The sequence below is a fragment of the Scleropages formosus genome, chromosome 13, assembly GCF_900964775.1.
Source record: "Scleropages formosus chromosome 13, fSclFor1.1, whole genome shotgun sequence".
In the NCBI taxonomy this organism is placed as follows: domain Eukaryota; kingdom Metazoa; phylum Chordata; class Actinopteri; order Osteoglossiformes; family Osteoglossidae; genus Scleropages; species Scleropages formosus.
Window position 1 is genome coordinate 28,893,017 of NC_041818.1, and position 23,154 is coordinate 28,916,170.

At 46.6% G+C, this 23,154-nt stretch overlaps 2 protein-coding genes across 5 annotated transcripts; one reads left to right on the top strand and one right to left on the bottom strand.

The window, feature by feature from the left end:
- The first annotated feature begins 216 nt into the window (after positions 1-216).
- Positions 217-11,686, top strand: arhgef15b (Rho guanine nucleotide exchange factor 15b). 4 transcript variants are annotated; one of them, XM_018733836.2, is made up of 18 exons: positions 217-690; positions 1,491-1,553; positions 3,195-3,296; positions 4,107-4,622; positions 6,725-7,696; positions 7,850-7,898; positions 8,271-8,329; positions 8,474-8,712; positions 8,822-8,982; positions 9,276-9,428; positions 9,609-9,738; positions 9,838-9,912; positions 10,012-10,104; positions 10,210-10,364; positions 10,475-10,639; positions 10,723-10,808; positions 10,904-11,008; positions 11,152-11,686. In XM_018733836.2, exons 4-18 carry the CDS (start codon positions 4,262-4,264, stop codon positions 11,313-11,315), a joined length of 2,967 nt encoding a protein of 988 aa, XP_018589352.1. In that variant the 5' UTR covers positions 217-690; positions 1,491-1,553; positions 3,195-3,296; positions 4,107-4,261; the 3' UTR covers positions 11,316-11,686. The 4 variants fall into 4 exon arrangements, with proteins under 4 accessions (XP_018589352.1, XP_018589351.1, XP_018589350.1 ...); XM_018733835.2 differs by having other exon boundaries at positions 537-690; positions 3,200-3,296; XM_018733834.2 differs by lacking the exon at positions 3,195-3,296 and having other exon boundaries at positions 537-690.
- A 78-nt stretch (positions 11,687-11,764) lies between these two features.
- Positions 11,765-22,303, bottom strand: LOC108923200 (uncharacterized). Its single transcript, XM_018733839.2, has 5 exons — positions 22,167-22,303; positions 17,408-17,531; positions 17,130-17,265; positions 13,181-13,269; positions 11,765-12,630 (listed from the first exon to the last, which is right to left on the bottom strand). The coding sequence occupies exons 2-5, from the start codon at positions 17,465-17,467 to the stop codon at positions 11,992-11,994; spliced, it is 924 nt and encodes a 307-aa protein (XP_018589355.1). The 5' UTR covers positions 17,468-17,531; positions 22,167-22,303; the 3' UTR covers positions 11,765-11,991.
- Between the last annotated feature and the right edge of the window lie 851 nt (positions 22,304-23,154).

Here is a 23,154-nt window from a genome sequence, read left to right on the forward strand (position 1 = left end):
TCTCCCTGTGAGTGTGGTAAAGTACTCTGCTCCCTATAAGTGTGGTAAAGTACTCCTCTCCCTGTGAGTGTGGTAAAGTACTCTGCTCCCTATAAGTGTGGTAAAGTACTCTGCTCCCTGTAAGTGTGGTAAAGTACTCTGCTCCCTGTAAGTGTGGTAAAGTACTCCTCTCCCCTGTAAATGTGATAAGTACTCCTCTCCCCGTAGGTGTGGTAAAGTACCTCTCCCAGTGGCTGTTGTACCGCGAAGGAGGAAACAAACAAAGGCTCGCGGAGGCCGCACGCGCACAGACGCGGAGCGCCGCTGAAGGAGGGAATTTATTTCATGGCAGCAATTGGAAGTGAAGCGAGTTGATCGGACGCGTCGCAGCAGCTCCGCGATTCGTGCGAATTACCGACATCGTTCGTGTCTTTACTGTCCGTGTCCCCCGTGGCGTGTCTGTGATCGCGCGAGGAAGCGCGTCCGTCCCGCCTCGCGGCTCCATTGTGTCTCCGCTCGGATCTGCGGGTTTCCTTCGTTGACCGAGTGGGGACCGAGTGGGGACCGAGTGGGGATCGAGCGCGCGGCGGAACAGCGAACGAGGCTTTTAAACTCCTTTTACGCTTTTACCCGTGTTTTATACTTTTATTTACACCGTCCCGTCCGCGGTACTTCCGAGCGAAGAATGGAGCGCTGCAGGATTCTGCCTCGGTGAGTCACACACACACACAGAGCATATTATACGCATACATGATACATACATTCACATGATCATGATGATAAGTGCTCGCACACGAACACGAACGAACAGTGTCTTTTCCACGTGTGCCTCGCTCTCCCAGGTTCGGGAAGTTTAGCACGTGCACAGCTGAGCCACAGTTGGGCACATTTTACTGTGGTATTTTACTCCGATTAGTAGTACGCGGCAGAGCGAAGTTCTCCCTGCAAACGCAGCTGTGAATCAAAGTACTTTTTACTTCATCAGCTCGGTGTTTCTTTACTCTGCCAGAGAGTTGGATTCAGACGATCAGTGTGCGCGCGACCTACGCACTGTACTGTACTGCACTGCACTGCACTGCACTGCACCCTACTGTACTACCACCGGTGCTGGCCATTTGACCGTAGCTCTCGTAGCGCACACACACACAGATGCGGTACAGTGTACACTTGACTTGTTCGTTATTGCAGTACACACTCCAGCGCAGTTACACAATAGTCAGTAAATTGAAGACTGGATGAAAGAGCGAAATGTTTTGTCTGACAGATTTTTTTAAACGAAGAAAGATTTTATTTCCCGGTGACAGACAGTTTACTCTGGTAACGTAAACGTGTATCACCGACCTGTAACCTGGTGCTTTACTCCAGTGCCAGGAGGACAACCAGTGGTCTGCTCTCTCTCTCTCTCTCTCTCTCTCTCTCTCTCTCTCTCTCTCTCTCTCTCTCTCTCTCTCTCTCACTCATACTCTCACTCACACACACACACACACATACATACACCTCCTGATTCCCAGGAGTGATGCTGGGGGTCCCTTGTCTCCGTGTTGCAGTTTGAGTCAGCAGTGAAGTGGAAAGGGGTAAGTGGACTCCCTGACATCCAACAGGAATGGTACAGCTGTGCGTGTGTGGTGTTACATGGGTGCAAATCATCTAGCACAGTCTGTGTTTACATGGCTCAGTTGCGTGATGCTTCTCCTTTGATCTGCAGGTTCCGCCCTCCCGCGTGTGTCCCGCGTTCAAGTTCTTGGTTTTAGGCATCTTGTAACACACCTCGTCTGCACAGCGTGTCGCTAAACTCTTTCACTGAACAGCAACAGGGCAGATCACAATCAATCGGTGTACGGTGCAGTGTGTGGTTGTGAACGCTGCGATTTGTTGCAGTGATGTTCCAGTCCTGTAAGAGCGGTCACTCTGCGTACGACCTACGAGACAGCGGCAGCATCTGTACCTGAACCTTCAGCTGCTGATGAAACACACACTGCTAACAAATAAATGTAAATGAATGAGTCCTGCGGACAGAGAGCCTGGTTCCAGCCCGGTTCCCAAAGTCCCAAACAATTATTCGTTTCGTTCAATATGAGTAACCAAGTTTGGGGCGAACGTGAGCATCCTCCTGCTCATCCTCCAAGAGGGCTTAGCTCCAGGGTGAGCTTCATGTCGCTTGCTTTGCGGAAGTCGGCACCGGAGGCACAGCGAGTAGAGCTGCTGTCTCACATCGCCTGGGTGCTGCGAGGGGATGCGGGTTCGACGCCCACTCAGTCTGTGTGGAGTTTGCATGTTCTCCCCGTGTTCCTCCGGGTGCTCTGGTTTCCTCCCACACTCCACAGACATGCTGTTCAGGTTCACCCAAAATGTCTGAGTGACAGAGAGAGTGTGTGTGTTCCACTGACGTATGGACGAATGACCCATTGTAAGTAGTTTATTACCGTGGTGAATAAAGTGCGTGAACTGAGAACACTACATAGAGTTAATTGGAAATCACTTTGGAGAAACTTCGCTAAATGAAAGACCATGAGGAAGTTCTGCAAGTGCGGAGTCACTGTCGCTATACCTCATTTCCACTCGTTGTGTCAATCATCAATGGGTGGGCTGGAAACATGCTGCACTCTTCACACAGTTCAGGGAAGCACATCTTTTTAATTGCCCTTCTGTCCCTCCCCACACACTCTTTGTCCCGTTTATATGTAGGTAAACACTAAACAGCGAGCGTGTCAGCTGGTGTGGAAAGGAAGCGGGTGTGTGTGGGGATGGGATACTTAGGCGCCAGCAGGTCTTCCATTCTCCTCAGCTCTCGGCTGACCAGCGGTCCTAGAGGAAGAGACCTGGACCAGAGCTGAGCGCAACCTCTCAAGCTGGTCAGTGAAAAGGGCAGCTGCAGCATGACTTAGTCAGTTAGTGTGTTCACTGTAACGTGTGTGTGTGGGAGAAGCAGAGGGGCTGTGACGCTGGCCTCATGTACTCTGTGGAAAGGAGACTGGGACACACACACAAGGTTCAGGGTGTGTGTGTGTGTGACTGCAGTAACTGATGCCCGAGACACCATTGATCAGCCTTTGTCTTGTGATTTGGCTCTCAATCCAGAGAGGGGGTGCAATGTGTAGAGCCCTGTGCCGCTGTGGGGTCCCTGTCACACATATACACACACACATTATTGTGTAGAGGCGTCATTGAGCTCTTGATGTTTGCAGTCCCTCATGCTGGGTGCCCTCTGTGGTCAGTTCAGCAGGTCCCGGAGCATCCTCCAGCACGCCGTGGAAACGCTGCAGAGGATCCACTGGAAACTGCCGGAAGTGCGGCTCAGGGGGACATGGGGCTCTGGTGTAGGTTTCTCCACAAACGCTAGTTTTGCGCTGTTACTTGGGCTCAGATCGGTTGTGTGATGTACTGTGATCAACCTGCTAAAACATGTGATATTACCAAACTGTTTCTCGTGTTGCTCTAAGGTGGAGATGTAGTGTGAACACAGCTCATATATGTTACGTACAGTATGTAGTGTGAAATAGCTCAGTAACAGATGCTGTATGGTTTTTTCGTGAATGTGTAATGCAAAAATGTTCTGCATTAAACTGAATGCAGGGCACATTGCTGTGTTTATGGGACAAGTTCCTTCAGGCCTCTTGCCGTCTCGCTCTGCGTAGCGTGTTCTTGGAAACAGAAGCGTGGGAGTGTGTTCCCTCCTCGGATTTCTGCGCTTATGGGAGTCACCCAAAGTCTCCTTTCACTTCGGGAGCTGACTCGCTAAGATTCATGTGTATTTCGTAGCCACGTCAGCAAGGGGTGGGGCAGAGCACAAGGTGTCCAAGGTGTCCCGGGTGTCCCAGGCCCCACTGACACTAGACTGCTGTAGGACCGGGAGACACATGCATTTCACGTCAGACAAGCATTTGTTGAATTCCTGCACCGTTCATAGTTGACGTATCTTCCCGCAGCTTAAGCGACACTTTGCAGTCACCCGTGCCTTCCTGCTCTTAGAAGTGTGCTGTTAACATATCCTGTAGTTAAGGACAGCTTTCTCCTGGACATCGACCGTACTTGCGTCCTGAAAGTCAGACAAATTTGGACAATGCGAGGCTAGTGATGTGCTTTACCTTTCACTTACCTTTCACTCATTTCTCTGTGTCTTTTGGCAGGTGAAAATGAAGAGCCCCTTCTAACCTTTGACTCTTAGCATGTGTAGAGGAGGAAGGACCAGAACTGATCTTGAGTTATTAAACCCTGATAAGTCACCAAACAGCTGTCCCTTCTGGAACCTTCTCTCCTTTCTCAGCCTTCTGTTTTTGCTAGAATGGAGAATAGAGACAGACCCCCTGTGGGGCAGAAACTGCTAGCTGAGGGTTTGAAGTGCCCTTCGCCTACTGTTCGGGGAGATATTCCAAATAATGCTGGAAAAGTGAAGAACATTGTGGAGAAGTTCAGCCAGAAAGATTCTCTTGGGGCTATCAAGGCCCACAAAAGACCCAAGAGAGCCCCCACTGTGAAACCCAAACCAGCTCTAACTCCCCCGGTGAATGCTGGCCAGGCCCCACCACTACCTGCGAGGAGAAGTCGCCTCTCTAAACAGAATGCCAGAGGAGATGAGACGACTGAGCCGCCAGAAGGAGTAAAGGTCACAGGGGCTCCTGCGGAACAGGACAGAGGACGAGCAGGTAGATCATTGACACGCACCTCTTCCTTCTTCGTGCTCACGTGTGGCTCCGGCTTACTGTGTTTCGCTGTACGTTATTACATTTAATATGACACCTCACATGGGAACGATTTACATCAAGCTAGACTAAAATCAGTTGCGGCTTTTCATAAGCATAGTGATCCAATACAGTGTTTGTGGTGGAGTGACTGTCCGGCGTGGTGATTTTCAGTGAAGGAGTTGTACACATGCGGAAGTGATTCTCGTGCAGTAGCAGAAGACATCTGGAAACGGTTCTGGTGTGGTAGCGGTACGGCGTGGCGATTCGGATGGAGTAGCGGTACACATTTCAAAGCAATTTGGGTAGCGTGGCAATTCTGGTGGAGCCCGGTACACATTTGGGAGCGACTCCAGTGGAGTAACGGCACACACTTGGGAGAGATTCCATTGGAGTTTGGCACACACTTGGGAGCGATTCCGGTGGAGTAGTGGCACACATTTGAGAGAGATTCCGGTGGACTTTGGCACACATTTGGGAGCGATTCCAGTGGAGTAGTGGCACACATTTGAGAGAGATTCTGGTGGAGTTTGGCACACATTTGAGAGCGATTCCGGTGGAGTAGCGGCAGACACCTGGGAGCGATTCCGGTGGAGTAGCGGCAGACACCTGGGAGCGATTCTGGTGGAGTAGCGGCACACATTTGGGAGAGATTCTGGTGGAGTAGCGGCACACATTTGGGAGCGATTCCGGTGGAGTAGCGGCACACATTTGGGAGAAATTCCGGTGGAGTTTGGCACACACTTGGGAGCGATTCCGGTGGAGTTTGGCACACATTTGAGAGAGATTCTGGTGGAGTAGTGGCACGCTTTTGGGAGAAATTCCAGTGGAGTTTGGTACACATTTGGGAGAGATTCCGGTGGAGTAGCGGCACACGTTTGGGAGCGATTCCGGTGAAATTCTTAGTTTACTTCTCTTGACAGAGTACTGTTGAGGTGCTACCGCTAGTGTTCAATGTTCTGGGCTCTTGGTGTACCTCATAACTGGTGCAGCAGTGTGCCATACAGCTCTTATCATCTTTCACTCTTCCTTCCTCATTCCACTCACACAAGTCATTGAAAGAGCAGTTTGTTGGATCCAGTGTTGACTGTTGTGCAGGGTCATGTGACTAGCCAGGAACCTGTTTGATCAGCACACCGAGAATAGACATCCCTTACCCTGAGAGGGAGGGTGGGGCGCTGCCATATTACATTGTTTCAGTAGCGGCACAGGTCTTTTCTCTGGACTCCTATCTTTGATACATGTTCTATTGGGATGACAGTTCATATGAGGCTGAAAGATCCAATTCTACATTCTTTTGCCAGCTATCGACATGTTACGCTGTCATGTCACTGTGTCATTCACTGTACAGCTGGTATGTAAGGCAGCCTTCACATCACACCTCCAGCACTCATTGATCACAGCTAGCAGCAGACCACACCTCTCCTCAGAGCCAAAAGAGTTTTAGTGAGCAGCAGTGAGAAATTCAGTTGCCCCTTGGGGCCTGTGGTACTTGCTCACAGTGGTCATCGCTCAGAGATTCATGTCTTATTCATTTACTTTGAGGCAGGAAGGAGGAAACACAGCAGGTTGTCTCGTGTGCTGTTTAACTCAAGTCCTTGCTCTAGTACACTTGAACATGGTTTTAAACTTTAACAGCCCAATTGAAAGGTCAAAGAGAAGATGGGCAGCTCATGTGGAGGGGCTGGGTGTTCAGTCGACCACGAAGGGTTCATAAGCAACATGATTGCAGTGTACAACATGAAAGGCAAAGAAGCAAGAATAAGGAGTCTGTATAGCCTATAGACTGACCCCGGTCAGTGGACAGTCCTGATTGGTTGATTGGTTTGCCATTGACCTTTGTGGGGTCCTGGTTGTTTCGAACCCATCTGGACTGACTAATGCTCCAGTGTATGAGCTCCATACCTCTCGTGCAGCATCTTGACCTTGATGCAGTGTTTTGATGGCTGGGGCAGCAGATGACATTGTGGTTAGAGCTGCCACCTGTGGGTTGCAGGTTTGAATCCCCCTACTGTAAACTTAACATTGAAGAAAGTGTCAGATAAGACCAGCCCTGTCTCTCTCAGCCCCAGATGGAAAGGCCGTGGAGGAGCTGGTTGCTGTCACAGTAGCCGAGGAAGCGAAGAGAGAGCCAGGCATCCCCGTGAGGGTGTCCTGTGAAAAGGACTGCAGCTGCATCTGTCACCTGAAGCGGCCCGGCATGAAACTCGTCTGGGTGCCGAAGGCAGAAGCGGAGAATGAGGAAGACAATGAGGAAAATGACGGACAGGATTTTGAGGTCCAAAATGCGGACGAGAGTGGAGAGGAGGCGGAAGAAAGCAGTGGAGGAGACGATAAGGGAGCAGAAGACAGGAGCGAGTCTTCAGGAGGGGAGGAGGGGCCCCCTGAGGGACAGCTCGTGGACAAATCGAGGTTCCACCACGTTCTGCAATATGCCATCAAGAAGAGAACCTCAAACATCTCTAACGTGGCTGACACAAAGTATGATCCCACTGATAGCTTTGCACAGCCAGCCTCAAGCGGCAGCCCTTCGCCGGAGGAGGACGAGCCCATCTACGATGATGTCCTAGAGGTCGCACAGCAGCCAGTCCTACAATTGACCCACAGGACAGGGAACAAGATGGCTGTTGGTGCTGAGCAGCTGAAGATGGCTCACCTGCCTGAGTTGGCCTCCTCAGCCTCAGGCACGACCGGTGAGTGTCAGGTGGCTCCACACTCCTCCCAAACTCCTGGGGCAGAAGAGATGGTCCCTCCGACCATTCCTCCTCGGGTCCCCATCAACCAGGACAAAGTAAAAAGCGGCCACCCTGTCCCCATGCCCCTCGGCATCCCTCTGCCCCAGCCCACCCTAGAGGAGTGGCGTGCTTTTCGATCATCTTCCCCTGGGCCACAGCTCAGCATACCACCTCCAAGACCACCCCCCCGGCCAGCCAGCCCCCTCATACCCCAACCCAGAGGAATGGATCCACCCGCCAGATCGAGCCCAGATGGCAGCAGCCTGAACTCCCAGTCTGCCTCGTCAGTCCTACGCCTCAAAGGTGGGCACTCACCAGGGGGACGCGTCCTCTTTCAATGTGCATCGTTAATCAAAGGACAACTGTGTCCTTCCTGTTTCTGTTGTCTTTGCAGCAGTAACATCTTCTTTGACACCTCACTGCATTTTTTTTCCTTATTGCTTTTGTCATCCACAGATCAGGACAGTGAAGCTGGAAGTGATGAAGTGGACACGGTTGGGGAGCTGTAAGTTCACCTCTCCTCCTCAGCAGTAATATGTTCGTGATGATGATCAACATGTAATAGATAATACTAATAATAAATCATTCCCAGTCATAATTGCAGGCCACCTACTCTGCCCCTTTGCCCTCCCAGGTGTGTTTGAATCACTCAATCAGAAATGCTAGCATTAAATAAGCAGTTTCCAGTGCAACTGGGGGGTCATGCAGACAGGTCCGTCTTGTCAGCCAGTGACTTTCTAAGGCCTCGCGATGTCAGCCTGACGAAGGGGTGTAGAACGATATGTACACTTCACCATTTACGATTCCTATACATGCAGAGAAATCCAATGGACTGACATCTGGATAGTCCATGTTTAACTATGTCCATGTTCCCCAGCCCATCACCAGCCCCCCACTGCAAGAAGTCCAGAGATTGGAAGTCTCAGCTCCAGGATGGTGAGGGCACACTGGCCTTTGACCTACCATGGGAAACCATGAGCACATGCAGTACATGCACACACACATTCATTCAAAGTTCACCTCCTATGACTGTATGACTTCGGTGACGTCCTCATCTGCCTTCCTGTGGTCTGTCCTCAGAGCCTCTCTACCAGACATACCGTGCCACCGTCATCACCAAGGAGATCCGGCGGCAGACAGTCTGCCGCAACATCAGCAAGACAAGCACAGACTACAGCATGGACTGGGGGCCTCGCAAGGTGATCGCAGGCGGGGCCAAGGGAGGCTCCCTCAAGAGCACCCTGTGGCAGGACCTGCCAGAGGTCAGGGAGAGCGGCATCCTGGAGAGACTGAGCCCTGCGGAGTGCAGTCACCAGGAGGTAAGGGTTGTAGGGTAAATGATGCTGCTGCTGTTGTGGGGCATACAGTTTAGTGCAGGGCACTGTTTGCTTAGGCTTTTCAGTCTGTGATCTCTTGTTGCTTCTCAAGAGCATGTTTGAAGTTCTGACATCAGAGACCTCGTACCTGCGCTCCCTCCACGTGCTCACCGACCACTTCATGGACTCGCGTGAGCTCAGTGACACACTTATCATCCTGGACAAGAAGAGGCTCTTCTCCAATATCCTGCGGGTCCGGGAGGTCAGCGAGAGGTGAGATAGGTGCTCAGAAAAAAGCAGTGGGGGAGCTCAACAGGCAAAAAGCAAGAAAAAGGTGCACAGATTTGTGGGTCACCTGAATATTTATCCACTCGTTTATCAGGCATTATCTACTTCTTCCTTTAGGCTTGTTTTGTTGGTTTTTATGCTCTCCTTTTGTTCCTGTCTGTATCATCAGCACCATTCAGTTGTCACTTCTACAAAGCTTGGTTCATTAAGATCTGCCATCGTAATGTTTAATCATCACATCTTGGCATCTGGTTTGATAGTCTCTCCTCCTTTGGCAGGTTTTTGATGGACCTGGAGAAACACGTGGACCAGAATGTGGTGATCTCGGACATATGCGACATCATCCATTATCACGCTCAGCATCACTTCCCTGCCTATATTGACTATGTCCGCAACCAGGTCTACCAGGAGAAGACCTACACCAGGCTCATGTGAGCACCAGACTCCTTGTGGGGAGCCCTGCTGTTTGCTGCCTCTGTTCAAAAGCACAAAAGCTTTACAAAATTCTTTGCGAAACGAGTTTTGACCAGAACCCTAACTGTGGCTTCGAAGTCATACATACAGCTGCAGAGGTCAACTGTTACTGACAATACTGCTTTGGTCCCTCCCAGGCAGGAGAACCCGCAGTTTGCAGCCGTCATCACCCGGCTACAGGAGTCACCCCAATGTCAGCGCCTGCCCTTCATGTCCTTCCTGTTGCTGCCCTTCCAGCGTATCACTAGGATCAAAATGCTCATAGAGGTGACGATCCGGTGACCCTTCACTGGCTGGTGGTTGTATTATCACTTTAAATGCTTTTGTGTCTGTCTTTCTTGACGTTACCTGACTTTGTTCTGCCAGAATATCCTGAAGAGGACTAAGGAAGGAACCAAAGAGGATATGACGGCCTCCAAAGCATTAGGATCTGTGGCCAAGGTCGGTTACCCCTCCCCCACTTCTGTAACCCTGCCCCCTGCAATGAAACACCCGAACCTTGACTCTGACTAATACCTTCCCACGCACCACCTGTATTAGATTATAGATGACTGCAATACAGAGGTGGGCAAGATGAAGCAAATGGAGGAGCTCATACATATTACCAACACATTGGACTTTGAGAAGCTCAAAGTGAGTGATTCACACTGTTACCCGGTTTGACATGTTCGCGTTGATTCTGCTCCATTTTGTTGAAAGTGCGCGGAACCTGCTCACTCTAGACACATCTACCCACAGGCCATACCAATCATCTCCCAAAACCGCTTCCTGGAGAAGCGGGGAGAGCTTCAGGAGATGGCCAAAGGAGGCACCCTCTTCAACCTACGGCCCAAGTTTACCCCCATCTTTCTGTTCCTCTTCAATGACCTCCTCATCCTTGCTAGTAAGAAGAGGTCAGTCAGTCTGTGCCATGTGACCATTAGGCTGTGAATGCCAGCCATGTCCTCCTTACTGATGTGTGGATTTAGACATGACAGGACATGCACCGACTTTCTCCTGCCAGCTTGGAGCGCTATGTCGTGATTGACCACGCCCACCGCTCACTGGTTCAGGTGCAGCCAGTGTCCGAGCAATCTAACAACCCAACACTGGAGCACTGCTTCTGCTTGACGCTGCTCGAGAACCACCAGGGACGCATGATTGAGCGTCTTCTGAAAGCCCCCACCCAGTGAGTATTGCCTCTCTCACAAACACAGTGCAGGACAGAGGAACCAGTCTCCAACTGGAAATGTATTCATCTGACCTTCACAGGTCTGACATGGACAGGTGGATTGCAGCCTTCCCACACCCAGATCACCTAGAGAAGGAGACTAATGAGGTGGTTTATGAGGACTGGGGTGAGTGATGCCATCTATTTCTGCCCGACCATATCAAAAGCAGTCAAGTGTAAAACAAGTAGACAATGTATGTGCATTCATATTGCACTCTTCAGACTGCCCCCAGGTGCACTGCGTAGAGCAGTATGTCGCTGAACAGGCCGACGAGCTCAGTCTAGAACCGCTGGATATCATCAACATCCTGCGCAAAACCAATGAAGGTGAGCTTCCTCATGGTGATAATGTCTTCAAGTCTAGTGAACCAGTCTTTTTTTGGAAGGCAACTTCTCCTTGATGTCCATCTTTAGTCCTATCCAACCTTCTCTCCTCCATTTCTTCATTATGTCTATCCCCTCCACTCCAGGCTGGTATGAGGGCATACGGCTTTCAGATGGACAGAAAGGCTGGTTCCCAGTGAGGTACGTACAGGAGATCACCAATGAACACGTCCGCCGACGGAACCTTCGTGAGCGCTATAGAGTCATACAGGCAGCACATGCTGCCACAAAAAGCTGGACAAGCTCATGAAGGTGAAAATCTCATCAGTCTTCACCTGAACCAAGGGTCTGCTGAGAGTGCTCCAATACACGACACAGATTCTTCGTACTGTCACTGGGACGCATTCCAAGGAACACTCATGCACCACACCAAGGCACTGTATCGGCAATGCAGTGGTGGATCATGGCCAGTGGGGAAATTGGAATCCTGCTGGTGCTCTGAAGCACTGCTGATCAGAAGGACAAAAAAAGTGTAACCTGAACCCAGACCTGGTCAGACTCCCAGCTAGACAGTCCTCAGGCAGATATTATGTAACATAAAAGCACCAAGGTACACATGGATGTCTATGCTACTGTTTGGGAGAAATACCATCCATGGACCTGTATATATGATGTGGTGTAGATCTTGCTGAATAATTCCAGCTATGTTTTCAAACTCAACAAATAAATACTGCTATACCATTCAGTATGTAACTGGTACCAGTAACACTTTTTATAACACCAAAAAAAATTTCAGCATCTCCTACAATTTGCAGCAGTAGTCAGAAACTATAAATACTTAAAGTGAGAGAAAAGCAGAAATGCTGTTTAAGTATTTTGCTCAGTATATACTCCCATTACATGTTCTTACTTAAACTGAATTTGAGCCCAACCTTCAAAAACACAGAGTACAGTGATCATCTCTTGCTCCTTGTCTCGGGGACCACCTAGTGGCCACCCCCATCAGGCCCCAGGTGCATGCTGGCCCTCACCTGCCATTGTTCTACACCCTGATTCCATCGCTCTGGGTGGAGGTCTCCTCTTGGCAGCCTGTCCCGGTGTTCCCCTTTACCCCAATTCCTAGTGTCCCTGTATAGTAGCTCATCGGCATGTGTGAAGTTCAGCTCTTCCACAAAGGGTTTAGAGTGAACATCACAATTTACACACTGTGGGGCCATAGCTGTGAGCTCTCTACACGTTGGGGAATCAACTATTTCGTCTGTGCTTGGGAGGTTTCCTTTAGCCCCGTGCTCTGGACTAATCGCGTCAGACCCACTGTGTTGGGCTCCATCTTCCATAGCCATCAGGTCAGCTGGAGTGGAGTCCTGGGTGGAGTAGTGGAGTTTCAGGAGGCTGGTGATGGCCTGGTCTTCCTCCATGGAAAGCTGAATGATCTCCATTCTGCGTCTCATGGCAAGTGGAGATACAGACAGTGCTGGATCACATGGGGGTTCCAGACTCGTCACCCGAGAGCCCAGATCTCTGATCAGATGTGGTTCCCTTCTGAAGGTGTCAAAATGCAGAGAAGGGGCAACGCTGGTGGACATTATGGGACGAGGGGTGTTCAGCTGGCAGCACTCAAAGACCTACAGGGAAGACATGGAGACAGCATAAACACATTTTATACAAACAGCGTAGCTTGTTTTATTCATAAAGTGTAGAAATACAACATATTCATCTCACTGTCACATTTGAGAGACAAAGCTACATAATTTCAGCAATAAGGATAAAAATCAGTATTGTATAACTCATTCTCAATATAATCCAATGTGCTCAAAAAATCTGAAGGGGGTGGGGGACAATTCAGACAGTGTAGATAGTCAATAATTCTTCAAATCTTTCTTATCTGAGATGCAGAATAAATTCTGATAAAATTTTCCACCAGTATTTTAGGTAAAGTGACAATAAAAAAGTGGGTAAACTGGTGCATGCGATGGCCATAGCATAATCATGTCTCAAGTGGTTTTCAAAAACTGTACACATGTACAGAATACTGTTCAAAAAGAACATATAAAATAATATTCCAAACTGTCAATTTTTACACGAATGGAAGAGATGTCATCGAAGACAGCGGCAGTAAAACAGATTGATTTAGAACAAGCTGAGCTTAAATGGAAAACGGTTTACTGCACTGACCTCCAGCTGTGATACACTGTTGGACACACGCTGCCCGGGTACCTGTGTTGGGTCCACATAAAAGAAATCTGACGGGATCATGGCTGGCACTGGACAAAGGCAACAGAAGACACAGATTCAGCTTTATGTTCCACTGAAATTATATTCATACTGTACTCTGAACAAGGAATTAATGATTACCTTTTACATATACAGACAGTTCCCGAATTACAAACGTCCAATTTACATACAACCCGTACTTACGAACCACCCCCTTGCTGATCGGAAGTTGATTTTTTTTTTTTTTTTTTTTTTTTTGTCACCCTTAAGTAACAATCAATGGTTGGTAATAACAAACGGGCACTACTTTGCGACGTGCATCAAAACATTGCACGTCTAGAGCGGTTCGTGGGCTCGCGGTTGGGGCATGTGGGCCCAAGGTCGGACAAAGACTTCCTTCTTTTCCTGTTCAGTGTCTCGTGTGTTACTGTATTTGACTAAGTTTTTTTTGTTTTTACCCTCCTAACCATGGCACCAAAGCGTAAATGTGATGCAAGCGATGGTGATACATCTAGAAAAGGGAAACGATCACGATTGAAACTAAAGTGGAACTAATAAAGTGAAAGGTGAAACGCTAACGGACACTGAAAAAACGAACATTAGTTTCTTTAATGTTTTGCGCACACACACACACACACACTCACTCACTCACTCTGAGAGGGCACTTGGCTACAAAAGACACTTCTAGTTGCGGAAACTCACTTGAGACAACCCCCCTCAGCATTTTCAGACCTACCTTGCTTTGCTTTTCCAAGTCCCTCATCAATCCCTAGTCCTTTTCCACGTCTCTTTTATAACGAGCGCCCGCTTTGTCCCTCGACCACGATTTCGGATCCTCGCCTCTATCCAGTTCACCGACTGACTGACTATTCACCCGCTCCCGACCACGAGAACACATCTAATCCCTTGGTTCTGAATAAATGATCCTGCACTTGGGTCCAGCCTCCGTGTTCTCTGTTCATCATCACAGTAGTAACATTCATCTCCTTCTATGTCTCCCTCTATTATAAACACACACACACACACCTTCAGAACCGCTTGTCCCATACGGGGTCGCGGGGAACTGGAGCCTACCCGGCAACACAGGGCGTAAGGCCGGAGGGGGAGGGGACACACCCAGGACGGGACGCCAGTCCGTCGCAAGGCACCCCAAGCGGGACTTGAACCCCAGACCCGCCGGAGAGCAGGACCGTGGTCCAACCCACAGCGCCACCGCACCCCCTCCTATTATAAATACTGTAGTTATATTTATTATTGTTATCATTACATTGTATTATTACTGTATTGTTATATTAAAGATTTTTTAGTATAGCCTACAGTGTTTCTTTAATGTGTTTATGCATAGAAAGGTACATGGTATATGATATACTAAGACAAACATTTGACAAACTGATATCAGATACCCACAATACCTAACTTTTCTGACTTACATTAAGATCCAACTTAAAGACGGACTGAAGACACTGAACTCGTTCGTAATTCGGGGACTGCCTGTATATTGTAGCTTCCCTCCAAGGAGCTACTAGAGGGGTTCAGGAGACAGGGTTCTGGAAAAGTGCTCTTTACTGAGTACGTACATGTCTACAGTCAGAACTTTGACGAAGCCGCACCACGCAGTACAAGAAAGCCTTCTGAACACTTGAGAGCTCTCGCAGATTACTCTGGGCCCCCTACACCCCACAATGGTTAAGAGGTTGCCCGTTGAACCCCCCACCATCCCCCAGCGGGAAACAGAATGTCAGGGTGCCACAGTGGCACAGCGAGTAGTGCTGCTGTCTCATAGCGCTTGGGTGGTGCGGGAGAACGTCAGTTCAATTCCCTGCTCAGTCTGTGTGGAGTTTGAATGTTCTCCCCATGTCTGTGTGGGTTTCCTCTCAGTGCCCTGGTTTCCTCTCACAGTCTAAAGACATGCTGTTCAGGGTTTCCCCCACAGTGTGTGAGTGACACAGAGAGAGTGTGTTTCACTGATCCATGTATGGATGAGTGACCCATTGTAAGTAGTGTATCTAGTAGTGTGAATCACCTTGGTGAATAAGGTGTGTGGGCTGATAACACTACATAGCATCCATTGTAAGTTGCTTTGGAGAAAAGTGTCTGCTACGTGAATAAATGTAAATGTCAGTAACATTACATCCAGTCAGAATATAACACAGGATGATATACAGGAATGGATACTATCCATCCCTATAGAACATCAACTATTTACACTAACCCCAGCAGCTCCCCTCAACACCATTACTATATACAGTTTATCTGCAGAACAATGAAGACCTTTTTTTAATTTAAAAATTAAGATTTTCAAAAAACGATGCAAAAAGTACAGATACACATACATACACGCACAGCTGTGTGTATGCATAAATAACCATTTGCAAAATGCACCTTCAGAACAGCCATGTAGACCTACCACAGCTCAGAATATATATTATATATGTGGTACAAGACTTGCACATGACTCAGGCTCAGTGCTTCTCCATCAAAGTTTGCAAAGCAAGCCCTTGTTAGACATATTTCACAGCGCTCTTTATCCACTGTTTAAAACCTCATCATCTGTTAGTTGTTGCATTTGTGCTGTTCATAAAAGAATTCTCTCTTACTTTTTGAGGTAGTGATTACATAACATGATGTTACCCCACCCTGAGAAGCTGGCCCCTCCAAAAAAGAAAAACAGACACAACTGGTCTTTCTTTCTTTATGCTGTTTTGTGTTGTTCAAAGTATGGGTCTCTACTTTTGGAGGTATTAATGCTTTAACTATCCCACTGCAGAATGGTGGGGGCACAAACTACTAAAGAATAAGCCCAAATTCTTTTACTTTTAAAGAGATTAATGATTGTTTACATAGCATGTGACATCACTCAGCCCCCCCTACAATGGCACAGAAACCCAAATTCAGACTTTTTCTTTAGTGGCATACTGGTGCCATTTAAACTGCGGTTCTCTCTCTAAAGATATAAATGATTATAAAAAAATTAGAAAATTGCTAACATCTCAAAAACACCACAAATTCTAATTTTCACAGCACAAATTATGTTTTTTTTTTTTTTTTAATTTCTGCTATTTGTAGGGGGACCACCTTCACAGAACTTACATAAGCATGTACATATTTATTTACGTTTTCATATAATAAAACATTGTATATGCCCATGGACAGACATACCATACAAAAAGAGAAAACTCAAATACAAAGTCCGGGAACAACACACTTTCAGAGCAATGGACTACCTCCCTCAATATAGTCTCTTTTTCTGAGAATGGATTGTACCACACACTTTTCTGAACCGCTTGTCCCATACACCTCGTAATTGCCCCCCCCGTTAAATCATGAATGAACTGTGATTAACCACATTTTTTGGAAAGCTGAGTTAAATTTCACTTGATACACCCAGGCCTGATTACTGCCAGACCTGTTGAATCAAGAAATCACTTAAACAGAACCTGTCTGACAAAGTGAAGCACATCTTAAAAAGCAACACATCATGCCGCGATCTAAAAAAATTCAAGAACAGATGAGAAACAAAGTATACACACACACTTTCTGAACCGCTTATCCCAGACAGGGTCACAGGGAACCGGAGCCTACCCGGCAACACGGGGCGTAAGGCCGGAGGGGGAGGGGACACACCCAGGACGGGACGCCAGTCCGTCCCAAGGTACCCCAAGCGGGACTCGAACCCCAGACCCACTGGAGAGCAGGACCCGGTCCAACCCACTGCACCACCGCACCCCCTGGATTGTACCACATTTTTTTAAATTTACATTTACCTTTTACTGATTTAAGTGCCTACTGTCACCTCTACTTACTAGTAAAGGAGTTCTTTATTAGAGAAACACACATCACTGACAGTGCCTCTCACTCATGAGTCATTGTGCTGTGTTATAAATGAGGGGCTCAATACCCCAGAACTTACCTGGAAATCCCACTTCTCTGTGCCTGATAGCCTCTCTGCTATACTGCATGGACCCAACAGCCATGTAGAGAGACTGAAATGAAGGATGGTGCAGGGTTCGAGAGGAGGAGGGAGGGAGGACTGGGGTCTGTGGTCCCTGGAAAGAAACAAATACGGAAATTGTAACATCAAGTACATTAACCCTTGAATATGCAGATAATAAACATACCATGCCAAGCATGCAAAAGCTTTCTGTAAGCCCATTTTAAATAGTGAGAGTTTTTGACGAGTCCACGCACTTTTATTTGGCCGCGGTCCACATCTGATTCCTCTGTTACTAGTTTGTGCTCCTGGGCCATCTGAAGATCTGTGAAGTTTCGACAGTTCTCTACCTGTGGTAATACCTTCTGTTCAGGACAGGAACTATATAAAGGTAGACAACACAAAGGAAAAAATGTCAAAATACATTTTAGATATAGTATAATAGAAGACTTACATTTAAATTTATTTATTTATTGTACTTTTGCTGAGAGGTACGTCGCTTTGGACAAAAGCGTCTGCTAAATGAATAAATGTAAATTTATTTAACAGATGCTTTTCTCCAAAGCAACTTCCAACAAACTTTATGTCATTTTATCAGCCCACACACCTTATTCACCAAGGTGACTTACATTGCTAGATACACTACTTACACTGGGTCACTCATCCATTCAATAGTGGAACACACACTCTCTGTGTGTCACTCACACACTGTGGGGGAACCTGAACAGCACGTCTTTGGACTGTGGGAGGAAACTAGAGCACCCCAAGGAAATCCACACAAACATGGGGAGAACATGCAAACTCCACACAGGCTGAGCGGGGATCAAACCCACGTCCTCTCACCCCACCAAGGCACTATGAGACAGCAGCGCTACTCGCTGTGCCACCCCATTCAGCAGGTACCTTTCTCCAAAGTGATGGACACCTCAGAAAAACCATAACACTGCATTTCACCAACAGGATGAGATCTAAATGTAGACTGATTTGTCAAATACCATTACATAAACCAGTACACATTACACACAAGCAGCTGCATAGTTTTTTTTTTTTTTTTTTTAAACATTGTACATGTTTATTAAGTATTTATCAAGCACACAGGAGATCAGGGGTGAAGTGATTCTGAAACATGTGTTTTTAAATCCTTCAGGATTCAATAGTTTTAAGTTGAAAAGGGAGATCATTCCACCACACTGGAGCCAGAACCAAAAACCTTTGTCGTTTTTGTTTTGGACCTCTTGTACAGGGAACCACAAAGTGGCTAGAAGTGGAGGAGCATAGTAGGCTATCATGTCTTGTAGGTATCAGAAAGTAGATCTGTTGATGGTCTTCAGTCTTGGATTCTTGTAGCCGCCTGCATCAAGTTCAATGGAGAAATGAGGAAGGGAGATTTAAAAGAACACTAACTTCAAAAGGTGGAAGAAAATCTACAAAAAAAATTTCAGAGTTCTAAGATTTATGGAAGAGGGTGGAAGACATGTCAGGCCTGGTCCAGGAGCTGGGTATATTGTGTTATGATATGTAGAGTCTACAAATGCTTTAGAGAAGGTGACTCTAAGATAAGGTTACTGTTTCAGTGTGCAGAGAGAAGCAGAGATCCATGTCAACTGTTACACCAAGGATCTTAATTTATGAAGACAAGGGGGCAGCATGTGATACGGTGATTAGAGCTGCTGCTGCTTCTGGACTTAGGATAGTACAGGTGTGAATCTAACCTCCAGCTGTAGTACACTTGAACAAAGGGCAAGAGTGGTTCAGTAAAAATTACCCTGCTGTATAAATGAGTAAATCATTGTAATTACCTTAACATGTTTCCTTGGAGACGAGCAGCAGACAAATTAATAAAAGTAAAATTAAGGGAATGGAAGGACAAACAGATTGATTACAGTCTTGAAGAAGCTCAGCTGAAGATGGTACTGGGACATGCAGAACGGAAGAGGATAGAGCCATGTCATCTGGTGGAGGAGCTGTATGTTGTGTAAACAGACATCAGAACTCATATTGCTGTGCTTACATGTTATCAGTGTTTCAAGACACGTGATAGACCACATTGCTCTTTCCATATCCATCTGTATTTACAGGTCTTCCGAGTCATCCAGTTTCAAGCCTAGGTCTAAGAGCACTGGAAGTGGTTTTGTCTTCGTTATAAGAAAATTGACATTTATGTTGCATACGATTTTACCAATTCAGATGTTTTTGCTCTCTAAGATGTATACAGTTCAAGATTTCTTGACAAAGGACATTTCTGATTGGATATGACCACAACTACTTCTGCTCACTTGGTGGTCCCGCGCACGAAAGGCAAAGCTTGGAGATTCTTGGTTCTAGGTCCGTTGTGGTGGAATGACCTTCCCCTGTCACTCAGAACTGCGGAAACTCTGTCTATTTTCAAGAAGGGTCTGAAAACTCACCTTTTCGGATCCACTTCGCCCAAGATCTCTCCAGCTCATTTACGATGTAACTGTTCACGCATCGTAACTCCATAAGCATCCCCAGATACAACCTTTATTCAGCCACTACTCTGGCATTGTACTTTATTTGTGTATCTTATAATATTTAAAAAAAAAAAAAAAAAAAAAAAAATTGTGGGAGGGTATCGGGATATGTCTATCCTGTGTTTTATGCACCTACTCAAACGATGAACCTTGGTGCAGCAAGTTTTAGGTAACAAACTAGGTTTGCTTGAGACTTTCATGTCTACAGCTATGTCTCCTTCTCTTAATGTAATGCATAAATTGTACTTTTGCTGAGATGTACATCGCTTTGGACAAAAGTGTCTGCTAAATGAATAAATGTAAATGTAAGGAGGCCTCTTTAGTTGTTCCCTCTTGCAGTCACCATTCCTTGCAATCCCTTATCCAGACATCTTGGGCAAAGATGTGTTTGTTTTTTTAGAAGTTGTATGATTGTTTAAATGCACCCTCCCATCAACATTTGGCCATTTTAGAGTGTAACACAGATGTAAATTAGACTTACACAAGTGTTTTCAGGAGCTATGATAATTTTTTTTTGTACTATGTCAATACATTACATCTTGGACAACATATACATATGGTTCCATGGACAAAGGTCCAGTGCAAACTACAGTCCATCAGTAAATGCTTGATCAGGTACTCCATGTCATGCAGCAATATTCTCATATGAGATGACTGCTTTGCTTGTTGTTGAGGAACATGTCTATTTCTATGAAACCTGAGGTAGTCAATCCAGGCACTCCACCACCTTCATGAAGGTGCACATCCTGAATGGAACATACGCGTGCACAGCAAGGACAGCCAACGACTCACAGGTCCAGAGCTACCAAAGCCATGGGTTTGAATCCAACTCGGTGTATGGGGTTAGGACCCAACAGACTATGGATGGAAAGCAATACTGGAAAGTCACTTCTTCCATTAAAACCATGCTAGTGGTCACTATGAGTTGGACTCAACTCAGTGTCACCTCCATATACACCTACTGAACTGATAGCCATTCTTGCCTGTTATGCATCCTCACAAACAACCAATCATTTATTCCAAGTTTTTAATCATTCTCCAATATTTAACTGATAGCTTTGCTCAAAAGGTACTTAAGGGTTGACAAGATTATCAGTTTACAGGAAATACCAGTTTGTTCTTATCAGGTTGAACACATCTCACCCCTAAACTCTCACCGTCCACCATACTGGCTTGTTCACATTTTTCATTGTAGTGTGCTTATTAACGTATGTCAGTATTTAAGAGACCGTTAGCTTCCTTCAGCCTTAGTTTAACCCAAAACTCTCAGCTACTCGCAGGCCGCCATCTTGCGCGGTTCCCGCCTCGCGCCGCCACCATCTTGGCTACTCATTATTTTCGCTGTTTAATCCAACTATAAATGTTTTTTTTTTTTTTTTTTTTTGCACTTTCACCGCCTCACTTCTTTTTTCCGAAATCTACGTACGAGCAAGTACCTTAAGACTTCCAAAGCATGAGGTTTTACTGAGAAAGACGCTTCGTGAAGTACTGATCCAGTCGTTATACGTCCTTCCTTCTTCTCTTCTTGGCACGAAATTCTCTCCTTCGGTCTCTTTCCTACAAATCCACGCTTTCACCGTCCTGAATTAAAAGAACTGTCGGTATTTTGTGGTGTCCGAACCGCTCGGGTCAGATATAAATCGCGTTTTTGAGTAATTTTCCTCACTTCACTCTCTCCTTCGCGCTCGGGCGGCTGGACGCCACTCCAAGTTGGAGACGGAACTTTCTTCTCGTTCAGTCTCCCGTTCAAAACATACTTAAGTCACCGATCAATGACTCTCTCTACCCGAGCTTCCTCCAGCTCGAAAAAGAACAAATTCGCTTCAACAGTTTAATTAAAATGAAACACGCTTCGGCCGCGTCTTTCTTATTTATAAACCCTTAGCAGCATTGTGCGTCTTCGTGTTTAGACTTCACTCAAGAAAATGGCGCCAACACGCCAGTCCACGGTGAGGCGACTTCACATTCATTTTATCAGACACTTTTCGTTTCCCCAGAGCGGCGAACATCTCATAGAAAATACAGAGTGTTCATTACTGTAGCAGGAAGAGACACTTAGATACAGTACAGACGTGTGATTCTTAAGTACAGTTAGTTTCTTTCCATGTATGAACCAATCCAACCGTTCATCACACGAGTAGATGCAATATCGACGATTCCTCACACCTTCCTACTACTTTCGCCCTTATTTTCAATATAATATGTTTTCTTGTTTTATTAGGTATTCGCTGGTAAGGGGGCAAGTGTGGTGTTTGAGAGGAAATTCTGTTTCACTACTACTAGTACCATAGTACGCACAGCAGCAGGGCGGTTACTCAGCGTGTCTTTACGGTACGAGTTAATTACACCGTACATCCCGCCAGCCAGCCATGGACATGACATATTTAAAAAATATGTATTTAATTTTAGTGTATTTTAAAATTCTAGTTATGCGGTTTTTCACAACTTTACCCAGCTACAATACAATTTAAAATACGTAAAGCCGAATATACTACGGTCCGCGCACGCCGTCACCGCAACATACCTTTCCTTTCGTAACTCCGTCTGCTCTCGGGAAGGTGGCAGCGCTGCAGCGCGCGCCCAGGTCCGAGTCCCACCCCCCACGTCGCACGTGCCACCTGGGGGTCCCAGGCGCAGGCGCACGCGCGCAGAGGGGCCGGTATCGCCTCAAACTTAGTTCAAAAGAAGAAGGTGGGTCGTGAAAGAGGTTTTCGCTCCACACCAAACGCGCTCGCCTGGTTTTTTTTCCACACGGAAAACGAAACGAAACAAGAACGAAGAAGTTTACAAAAATCTCACACCTTCCCGGGGCTCCGATCGTTTCCGGCTGTTGGTCGATATCATATCGGAGCCCATGTCCCGGTGTGTCCACTTTCATAAATTCATATCATCAAAGATGTGTTTTACAAATTGTGTTTACATAAACATAGCATAGACGTTTACACAGTTTGCCTCGTTCTGTTGTGTACATTGATGTGTCCAGTTAAGTTCCGATCAGTATCAATTCGGTCCAATGAAACTAGCACTGTAAATTTAAATATCGATCTATGTATCTGCCTCAGAACAGAACTGAAGCGCTGCAGAATTATATAATATTGTCAACAGTGAGTCCCACTGTGTTTCTGCTGCTTTCACTAAGGCTCATTTTGTCAAATAATTATTTTCTATTTTAAGTTTAACTGTTCCAGGCTTTCACTCCAAGCAACGTACTGGGTTGACCTACTTGTTGTACTGATTTACCACCATGTACACACCTAGACGAGTTTCACCGCAGTAGACTAGGGTATGTACCTTCATCAAAGGCATTAGAGCAGGAGAGGGAACTCGATCCTGGGACCGCTTGTCTAAAGAAGTAACTTCTAACCACTGTGCGACCTGCTGACTTTAGTTCATGCCCGTCATCTATTCTGCCTGTTCTGTAAGTGCACATTTTAATTTCTTTGACAGCAAAACCCTTTATTTCAGTTTAGCACAGATAAGATAAGTGCAGCACAGATATATTGAGAACATTT

Coding starts and splice junctions, on each gene's coding strand:
- arhgef15b (XM_018733836.2), top strand. CDS start 4,262: ATGGAGAATAGAGACAGACCCCCTGTGGGGCAGAAACTGCTAGCTGAG. Junction 10,105..10,209: donor TGGACTTTGAGAAGCTCAAA/GTGAGTGATTCA, acceptor ATCTACCCACAG/GCCATACCAATCATCTCCCA. Junction 11,009..11,151: donor CCTGCGCAAAACCAATGAAG/GTGAGCTTCCTC, acceptor CCTCCACTCCAG/GCTGGTATGAGGGCATACGG.
- LOC108923200 (XM_018733839.2), bottom strand. CDS start 17,467: ATGGCCCAGGAGCACAAACTAGTAACAGAGGAATCAGATGTGGACCGC. Junction 17,266..17,407: donor TGGACCGCGGCCAAATAAAA/GTGCGTGGACTC, acceptor GTTTCTTTCCAG/GGACCACAGACCCCAGTCCT. Junction 13,270..17,129: donor CAGAGAAGTGGGATTTCCAG/GTAAGTTCTGGG, acceptor GCCTTTGTCCAG/TGCCAGCCATGATCCCGTCA.